This window comes from Rhamphochromis sp. 'chilingali' (genome assembly GCF_963969265.1).
Source record: "Rhamphochromis sp. 'chilingali' genome assembly, chromosome: 20".
In the NCBI taxonomy this organism is placed as follows: Eukaryota; Metazoa; Chordata; class Actinopteri; order Cichliformes; family Cichlidae; genus Rhamphochromis; species Rhamphochromis sp. 'chilingali'.
The window spans coordinates 15,100,558-15,111,176 of NC_137947.1; the positions used below are offsets into that span (position 1 = coordinate 15,100,558).

A 10,619-nucleotide genomic window follows, 5' to 3' on the forward strand; every position below is an offset into this window, starting at 1 on the left:
AAAGAGAGTGAGAGAGACAGCCACAGGGAGAGGGAGGCAGAGAGTACTGGGAGAGAGTGGGAGTTTCTAAGTGGGAACAGAGCCTTTACTGTTTCATATTACACAGAAAAGAGGAGAAAGAGGAGAAGAGTTAATGGTGGGTAAGGGCTCTGGTGGGTTGTGCAGTCAGGCTCTGTTTTGAATGTAGCTGCTTGTGTAAGTTGCTGTGCAGTTGTCTGGGTTTATGGATTCACTGACTGTGGAAAATGTACTTCTCTGTAGTGATCCTTGTCCTGACTAAGGCTCTGGTCACAGGTAAGTGTGCCTTCTTTACCGCAGCATACAGCAATGAGAAAGTGAGCAAGCAGGCGTAAAAGAGGCAATATGTGTTTGAGTTGTAACTTGAGCTGTCATCACACACCATCGTCAAAGTTTCAGTGCATTATGGACCTTTGGTAAGGAAATAATAGAAAGCATACAACTACAGTTAGCATCTAGAGGTCATCATATCTAAAATAATCACAATTTGCTAGTGCATTTGTTATTGTGTTAATAGTGTGGTGCAGAAAAGTTGTTTACAAAAAAAAAAAGAGAAAAAAAAACAACCAGTTGTGACGTTAGGGTGGTTTGTTGTCTGTGATCAGAGAAAACCTCAGTATAGTTTTTACATATAATTTGTGTCCTAAAAACTGCTGTGAAGCAGACTTACAACTCGTGTTTTATGTCCTATATTTTTTTTTCAGCTGTGCATAATGTTGTTTGAAGTACTTCAGCTGCTTTTGTTGCCACATTAAATAGTGTTAGACAAGCCCCAGAGAGCCTAAGGGAGATTCCCCAACAAACAAGACCAAAAAAAAAAAAAAAAAGAAAGAAAGAAAAGAAAAGAAAAAATTAAGCAAAAGCAGCATGGAAGACCAGATGGTCCCTGTTATCCTTCCATGTTTCTCCTTGCCTGTTCTGGGTTGTTCCATACCGAGGATGAATGTTTCCCACCTGTAGCTATTCTTTGCCTGTCTGGTCACACATATTGTGTGGGGTCTGGACACATATTGTGTCCAGACCCCTTTGTCTCTGCCCTGGCTCACAGCAGACTAAACCAAGAGCACATCCAAGAAAGTAAAGTCATACTTTAGCTGTTTCTTTCGCAGTGCTTTTACGCTTCCTTGCTAAAAGAGAGTGAATATACATACAATCATGGGAAGATGCACAAATAGAACCAGTGATTGTTTGAAGCTGTGACAGCAGACAAACTTTTAACTCGTTTATTACTAATTTCGAAAGAAGGATTGAGTCATATAAGCGTTCTGTGAGGCTTATGGTTTGATTTAATTTTATTCTGACACACATTTACCTAGATATCTTACTCGGAAAGTATTACACAGTAACAGAAGCAGACATTTTGGAAAAGGAACATACTGAGTAGATTGAAACTAAATGATATATGTACAAAATCGAATTAAAATGAAAGCTGTATACATTTGTGCATATATAACCAAAAGCGTTTGTGTTTTTTTTTGTCAACAGAGGTATGCCATGCTCTTAATGTGACAGTGACCCCTGGGCCTGTCGTCTTGGCAACAGAGAACGACAACCTGACACTGTCCTGTCTGGTATCTCAAAGGAAGAGGACCACGAGTGTCCTGATTCTTCACTGGTTCTTCTCTCCTCTAACCGCTCCTACTCCTGTGCCTCCTGCTTCCCTTCCACCCAACTCTCCTCCCGTACTCGACCACCCGCAGTTTCTGATTGTAAAGATGGGCTTAAGGAGAAGGAAGCTGTATGGGAACTACACCTACCGTTTCCCACAACCAAAGTTTCATCTGCACGAGAAAACGGAGGGAGAGGTGTACCAGTTGCGGATTCTCAGCGTGACTGGGTCGGACCAGGGTTTTTACAGCTGTAAAGTTCAGGAGATCCGCAAACACAGAGACATATGGAGAATCACTTCCAATGGTACCAGCACCACACAGATGACAGGTAAAAAGATGTATTCCCTCACATCTCTGTGCCATATTTCTTAAAATACAGACCCATGGACTCATCTGACTTATGAGGTGGATGCTGAGAATTGAGGACTTGAGACTTGTCAATGTTCCTAGTTATTGTTCTGTATTCATATACACATGTAATCATATGTATATGAATACCTTTATTTAAGCTGATGATCCGTTTGTTTATTTGCATATTAAAACTATAAAACTGTTTCAGGAGATAATTAAAAAGAATATTTTCAGACTGCTATTTATCAAAGAATTCCCTTAGCCCACATTCGTTTTAGTAAAAATGTCGACCAAGTTATCTGGAAATAAAAACAACCAAATTAAGGAAGGGCCACGATTTTCTTCTACTAAGAAACAAAGATTGTGTAGAAATGTGTCCTCTAACTTAAACTTGCAATATTTGCAGACGGTCATGCCTATATGTTTGAGTGCGACCCCAGTCCTCTGGCATTTCCATCTCAAAACAATGAGCTCACACAGCCAAACCACACTTAAAATCCCTGCCTGTGTGCGTGTAAGGAGTAAAAGGTAGGGTGTTGTTGAGCTGGCAGGGTTCAAAAACTCTGATGTCAGCATTTTGGGTTTACTTTTATGCAAGCCTCAGGAAAAAAAAATAATAATACTGGAGAGTTTAGTTGCAGCTTATTCAGTGTGTGCCAATGGTCTTGCAGAAATCAACAAACAAAACAAAGAGAAACCTGTTAAGAAATCATTTAAATCACATGAAGTAATAAATATTTCTTCAATATTTATTTTTATCTGTGCAACACACTGGACCGATCATCGGTGAGATGCACTGGGTGAAGGGGTTTACTAGAGATTTATGAGGCTTTGCCACACTTTGAGGGGGCCGTGTGTGACTCAGTTTACCTTTCAATAGTTTTACGCAAGAAAAGCGCAGAGGTTCGAGTCAGACAGAGCCTGACAACGCCCTGCCCTATATTCAGGGCAATGTCCCACTAAGGAAGCCACACAACCTCAGGCATCTCCGCCATGCATTGACCACAGAACCAGAAACAGAAGACCTGACATTATGAGGGTAAACAAAGAGGGAAAAAAATTATATTGAGGGAACCCCTTAGTCTGCAGATCTCAGTCTGCAGGGCATAGAGCAAAGACTACACCCTAAAGAGGTCAATGGACCACTTTCATTCACAAAACTCCAACCTCTTCTTTATATCTAGTTCCCAGCTTCAGACCTTTAATAAGAAAGTTTGATTGCTTTGTGCTGATTTTCTAAACTGGTAAACTTTCTAGACACTGTGTTCAAGTTCACTGAGCTGCCAGTTTCAGTGGTTGGTAATTTGTTTTCCACATTTACCTTCACAGCTGAAAGACCTCAGATAAGCCTAAATCTGGACCTGATGGTGTAACAGGGGTATAGGGTATTTACATTTCACATAAACGTATCACTATTGGTATGATGTAGAAACATTTTTAGTGAGCGTTTACATTTAATAGCTCCCTTACAGAGAAGCTGGTGACCTCAGTGTGTTTGCTCTCATCAGATGTGCGGTTTAACTGGTGGTTAACCTCAGCCCAGATTCCAGCCAATTGTAACTGTCGCCTTGTCTGGTGAACAAGACTGGTAAAGTTTGCCTGCTTCACAAGTCTTTATCTTAGCTTAACAGTGCAAAGACATGATAGCCTGGCCCATCACACCTTTATTAGTCTTAAAAGAAAGTTATATTCATGGCAAAGATAGCATGTGGTAAGAGCATTTTTAAAAACAAGCTGTTATATTTGATGAAATGGAAAAATATTTGTGAAAAAAAAATCTTCCATTTCAAGAAGAACAAAAACATGATTATTTACTTTTTATACCTTTTTTCCATCCTAGAAATATTCCCTAACCCACAGTGTTGCACATTAATTATGTGTTACTGAAACAGAACAGTGAAGACACATTGACAATTTTGCATTTAGTTCAGTGGTCTGGAAACAGGCTAAAAGTCAATTAGAGTTAATATCTTACAATATGCATCAACCTGTGTGGAAAAGTCATATTAAAATCTCATTATGGAGAGCAGAGACAGTCTTCACTCTCCTCAACCTCTCCCTAAATACCCCTGACCTGTACAAAATCAGTGACAGCTCCCTTGTTGTTGTTTTTTTCCTTAGTTAATAAGGACAAAGAGAACACTGTTGATAGCTGATATGTGGAACAATGGGGAACCCCCAAACATGGTCCAAGAACAGCAACACAGCTGATATATGTGTGTGTGTGTGTTAATGTTGTGTTTGGCTGATGGTGAAGCAGACTCTCCCTTTATGACAGTGGTTTGGATATTTCCAAGAACCACTGGGGTTTGTTGTACAGGGCCACAGCCCTCAGACATCAACAAATATAAAGATACTCAGTCTGGGCACAGTTTCCATCTTTTATGTACAGTTTCTGATGACATTTTAAACTGTCTGTTTCTACAGTGCACTTTACACCCGAGGATGGTAGAAGTGAAGGATTGTGGCTTTTGTTTGCAGGTACTGTTCTCAGCTCTATTCCTAATTCTGTCTCATTTACACATCTTGCTTAAATAAAGCTTATTCTATTCTGATGTCTCTGTTTTTAGATGTGTATCTGTGTGCTGTGCTGATCTGCTCACTGGGCCTGCTGTCCATCTTCCTATTCACTCTCGTCCTAATCTGCCAGTACTTCTACAGAAGACACAGGCTCAAATGTAAAACCACTTGTTTTCCCAAAGCAACCGTAGATTTATAGCTTTATGTTTCCCACTTTTGTATCTAAAACAAACCGTCACATCAAATGTTTGTCTTTATTGCTTCTTTCTCTACAGCCAGTTACCCTCTGGTCAAATGTCCAGAAAGCAGGTACTAGTATGCTCTTTATTTAGAAATCAGAAAGCTGGGGGAGTGTGTGTGTGTGTGTGGGGGGGACAAACACAGTATTTGCCAATTATATATATATATATATATATATATATATATATATATATATATATATATATATATATATATGCAAAACAAACAAACATTATGTTGAGCTTCAGAAGTATTTTTAAATGTCTATTTATTTACACATTTTTAAAAGAGCATTTTTAGCTTTAATATAAATTAAGATCAACTTTATCTACTCCTTACAGCTCAGGAGAGACTGTAACAAGCTCTAGTAGTTGCTCCAGTTCCTCCCCAAGCGCACAAAGGAGAGACATGAGACAGAAAACCAACCGAACACAAGCAGTAGCGCCACCTAAGCTACCTGAAGAGCCTCCACTGCACATACCAGCCAAAGGTAAAATGTCCTGCAGAGTCCTTCACAAAGTAAAATATAAAGGTTTCAGCTTTTAAACCTAAGATGAAACATACTAGAGGTACCAGAGTCACAGAGTGGCGTGAGAGGCCCTAGCCCCAAGAGCAGGAATTTGGCAAAGAACAGTAAATTACAGTAAATTGTCAGCAAGCAGAAAAGCAGGAATTAAGCTTGCACAAAAACAGTCAGAGAATGTGAAATTCCTGCCTAGTGTGTTACGAATTAAATGAACACTGTCACTGAAAACAGCAGAAGAAAGCATTTACATCCGTTTTTAAACAACACTGTGATTAGGTTTAACACAAAGTGCTTGTGAAGGACAATTTTGACTTCAACCACAATTTAATACTTGCCAGTTCATTCCTCCTGGCTGCTATTTTGAGTCAATTAAGGTTGTCTCCGTTTTCAGTGCCCGTTGCTGCAAAGAGACCTCGAAAGCCCAGAAGGTTGAAGACTCAGCCAAGGAGATCTGCCACTGTAAGTCTCTTCCTTCAAGCACAAAACCTATGTGAACTAAAACTATGAAGATCAGTTATGAAACATAGGTACTTAATACCTTTAGAATATATTTCTTAATGTTTCGAAAAGATTTTTTTCCCGTGAGCACAGTTGTTATTGAGATGCATGCAAGAGGGAATTTGTCTCACGACTGCATGATTGTCTACAGCAGTTTATTGCCATGTCTTCATTCAGTTATGAGCTTGATAATTCTATTTAGCTTTATTGCTTCTGAAACACAATTATTTATTTATAGTGCTTCATTGGTTTTATATCTTCAATAAAAGTGTCAAACAAGTGTGTACAGAAGAAAACTACTCAAACTAAGCATCATCAGTATTTCGTCTAATGGCGTTCTTGTAATTTTGTACTGAAACGAAGCACTGGAGATGTGAGCTTTTCTTTAGCACGAACATGCTGATTAGATTAGTGCAGCCAGGAGGATCTGAGGATTTTGGATAGGGCTCCTGTTGTACCAAATGTTTTCCGGGTAAACTAAATGTTCCAAGAGGTCCTGAAAACAATGTAAACAGATTCTGCTGCTGGGAAACAGAAAAGATGTTTACCATGGAAGTTGACAAAAACTACAATTTGCTGACAAGATGAAATGCTGACAGTTACAGTTGTCTGTGACTGTTTTTCCCAGTTGTAAATTCTGAAATTGTTGCACATACAGTGGGGCAAAAAAGTATTTAGTCAGCCACCGATTGTGCAAGTTCCCCCACTTAAAATGAAGACAGAGGTCAGTAATTTGCACCAGAGGTACACTTCAACTGTGAGAGACAGAATGTGAAAAAAAAAAAATCCATGAATTCACATGGTAGGATTTGTAAAGAATTTATTTGTAAATTATGGTGGAAAATAAGTATTTGGTCACCTCAAACAAGGAAAATCTCTGGCTCTCACAGACCTGTAACGTCTTCTGTAAGAAGCTTTTGTGTCCCCCACTCGTTACCTGTATGAATGGCACCTGTTTGAACTCATCATCTGTATAAAAGACACCTGTCCACAGCCTCAAACAGTCAGACTCCAAACTCCGCCATGGCCAAGACCAAAGAGCTTTGGAAGGACACCAGGAAAAGTATTGTAGACCTGCACCAGACTGGGAAGAGTGAATCTACAATAGGCAAGCAGCTTGGTGTGGAAAAAATCAACTGTGGGAGCAATCATCAGAAAATGGAAGACATACAAGACCACTGATAATCTCCCTCGATCTGGGGCTCCACGCAAGATCTCATCCCGTGGGGTCAAAATGATCATGAGAACGGTGAGCAAAGATCCCAGAACCACACGGGGGGACCTGGTGAATGACCTGCAGAGAGCTGGGACCAAAGTAACAAAGGTCACCATCAGTAACACACTACAATGGCAGGGAATCAAATCCCGCAGTGCCAGACGTGTTCCGCTGCTGAAGCCAGTGCATGTCCAGGCCCGTCTGAAGTTTGCCAGAGAGCACATGGATGATACAGCAGAGGATTGGGAGAATGTCATGTGGTCAGATGAAACCAAAGTAGAACTTTTTGGTATAAACTCAACTCGTCGTGTTTGGAGGAAGAAGAATACTGAGTTGCATCCCAAGAACACCATACCTACTGTGAAGCATGGGGGTGGAAACATCATGCTATGGGGCTGTTTTTCTGCCAAGGGGACAGGACGACTGATCCGTGTTAAGGACAGAATGAATGGGGCCATGTATCGTGAGATTTTGAGCCAAAACCTCCTTCCATCAGTGAGAACTTTGAAGATGAAATGAGGCTGGGTCTTCCAACATGACAATGATCCAAAACACACCGCCCGGGCAACAAAGGAGTGGCTCCGTAAGAAGCATTTGAAAGTCCTGGAGTGGCCTAGCCAGTCTCCAGACCTCAACCCCATAGAAAATCTGTGGCGGGAGTTGAAAGTCCGTGTTGCTCGGCGACAGCCCCAAAACATCACTGCTCTCGAGAAGATCTGCATGGAGGAATGGGCTACTGTGTGTGCAAACCTGGTAAAGACCTATAGTAAACGTTTGACCTCTGTTATTGCCAACAAAGGTTATGTTACAAAGTATTGAGTTGTATTTTTGTTATTGACCAAATACTTATTTTCCACCCTGATTTACGAATAAATTCTTTACAAATCCTACCATGTGTCATGGATTTTTTTTTCACATTCTGTCTCTCACAGTTGAAGTGTACCTCTGGTGCAAATTACTGACCTCTGTCATCACTTTAAGTGGGGGAACTTGCACAATCGGTGGCTGACTAAATACTTTTTTGCCCCACTGTATATATTGCAGCAATTCTTTTTTGTAGCTGAACTTACTTTTACCCAATTCCTCTCTCCTCTAGCCTCGAATATCACAGGAAGAAAGCCTGACATATGCAGAGCTGGAGCTTGTCCGACCAAGACAGGAGCCCCCGGTCCCTTCCACCCCCGACCCCACACCCTCCAGCCCCGACACAGTCTATGCTCAGATCCTCTTCCAGGAGAAATACCTGTAAACATGTAAGCTTGGTACCTCCTGCAGAGATCCAGCTCTCCGATCGGAACCGTGCAGCAGCCGAAGGACTATATTTATGAACTGTTAGTATGACATTGGTTTTCTTTTTTGGATGCAAGAATGTCATGTGTGGGTAAATGGGAGGCTTGTGCTTGCTGTGTTCAGTTCCAGCACAGCAGCTTCGGGTCTCATAACTTTGTTTCTTTGTTTGTTGGCATCACTGGCCTGTGAGCCAGATGTTTATAGAATGCTCTTACCGTTAACTATTCTTTATAAACTCAGGAGACTGTGTGGGAAGAAACTGTTGTCCAGGCTCTCTTACCGCAGTGTAATAAGGCATTGTAAAAGTCAGTTTTGAAATGCATTTATGATTACAGTACTAATACATCATATTAAGAGATGCTAAAGAGTACAGTGTTTGATTTCTGTAAATACAGTTTTTTAGTGCATCTTTTCTCTAAAGAAGGGTGGATTCCAGTTTGCTTACGAATCTGGAAATTTTAGACACATATACAAACATAACAGGAATGTTTGATAATCTTTCAAAGTTGGGAAATGTCCTTTCTGCGTCTAATGATGAAAGTTACACAAGATTGAAACCATTCAACTGTCTCTAGGGTTTACAGAGAACGGCTAAGAGAGGGGGGAAAAAAAAAGGTGGTCAAAATGCCTTGTTGAGTTTGGAGAACAGACAGACTGCTTCACACTAAGGTGCACAGAAAAGCGTTTCTGAATGATGAAGCAGCCACTCCTGTTGGCTATGAACAGGAAACTGAGGCTGCAATTCATAGGGGCTAACCAAAATTGCACAACAGAAGATTTGAAGAAAGTTGCCTGGTCTCATGAGTCTCAATTTGTCCTGCGACATTTAGATAGAAGACTCAGAATTTGGTGGGATGTCTTCATCCCGTCTTGGATCAATGATTCGAGTTTGCTGCTGCTGGTGTAACGGCATGGAAGATATTTTGTGTTGTTGCTCAGCATGCCAATGCCTTTATGATCACAGTGTACCCATCTTCTGATAGCTGCTTCCAACATGGTACAAAGATCAAATCATCAAATCAAGTTCAACCCAACGGTGCACTTTGAGCATGTGGTGAAACCGGAGATTCTGATCGTGGATGTGCAGCTGACTGCGTGACGCTATCATGTCTCTGGTCTATATTAACACAATAGCATGGATAAGATGAAACATTTAATAAACTGGTGTAATGGATCCAATACTTTGCCACCTTCAGACAAAAGGCAGGCCAACAGTTTCCAGTATTTATGCTAAGCTAACAATCTAATATACGTATCAATCTTCTCATCCATCAACAATAAACATGCATGATTCCTAATAAAATAGTAGAAAGAATAGAAACAGCACAAAGTGCCTCTAATTTCAAAGTGTACTCACTGTGGCACAAGCATAAATAGCAAATATAAATCTTAGAAGCAGCAGACATAAAGCTCAGGAAAGGTGAAGGGTGCAGGCCATTTTGTGAAGGTCACTGTGTGAAAAATGGGATGAAGATGGAGGAAGAGAATGATGCAAATCCACACCTTTCCCTTGGTGAGTGGGAGAGATTGAGAGAGACCATCATCCCCCACAGTTCATACTCACTGACTACAATGAACCCACTAATGACTACATTTATTCAAATTAGACTAATTGTAATCATGGTTAATAATTAGCTTTACAGTGCATTATAATTGGGTTAGGCTACAAGATGGTTCTGCCTAGGTGCAATAATTTATTTGATTTAATTATTCTGAGGAACCCAATGGTTTGACATTTCATATCATAAAACCAGCGATGTAGAGAGAATGGAGATAGCCGTTGTCTTTAGAGAAGGTCACTGCTAGCTCTCTGGGAAAATTATGAGGACTATTTTCCACTCTATTAAGCTACTCCACTTAGCACAATTAGCCACACACACACAAAGGTTAAAGAGAGAGACCTCTTCCTTTATGATAGAGAGGAGTGGCGCATGTGCATGAGAGAGCAAGTAGGAAACAGAAAGCAAACAAACCTCCACAATCAACAGCCTAACATGCCCACTTATTCACTGGAGTGCAAGTGTGATAATGTTGCTATTACACTTTTCATCTGCAAGTTGGGACGAGTTTCATACCACATCTTGTGAAATTTGTCAGATACTCTGTTTATTTGGTCTCTAATATCTTTGGACACACACACACACACACACACACACACACACACACACACACACACACACACACACACACACACACACACACACACACACACACACACACACACACACACACACACACACACACACACACACACACACACACACACACACACACACACACACACACAGAGAGAGAGAGAAAATCACCCATTATAGACATAATATGATCACAGAAAATTTAAGGCGGTGCA

At 40.6% G+C, this 10,619-nt stretch overlaps 1 protein-coding gene across 1 annotated transcript; it reads left to right on the forward strand.

Annotated features, from left to right (window-relative positions):
• The first annotated feature begins 56 nt into the window (after window positions 1-56).
• vstm4a (V-set and transmembrane domain containing 4a) lies at window positions 57-8,661 on the forward strand. The gene is made up of 8 exons (XM_080869190.1): window positions 57-294; window positions 1,504-1,956; window positions 4,407-4,460; window positions 4,550-4,657; window positions 4,775-4,808; window positions 5,081-5,229; window positions 5,657-5,724; window positions 8,076-8,661. Exons 1-8 carry the CDS (start codon window positions 246-248, stop codon window positions 8,226-8,228), a joined length of 1,068 nt encoding a protein of 355 aa, XP_080725316.1. The 5' UTR covers window positions 57-245; the 3' UTR covers window positions 8,229-8,661.
• The last annotated feature ends 1,958 nt before the right edge of the window (window positions 8,662-10,619 follow it).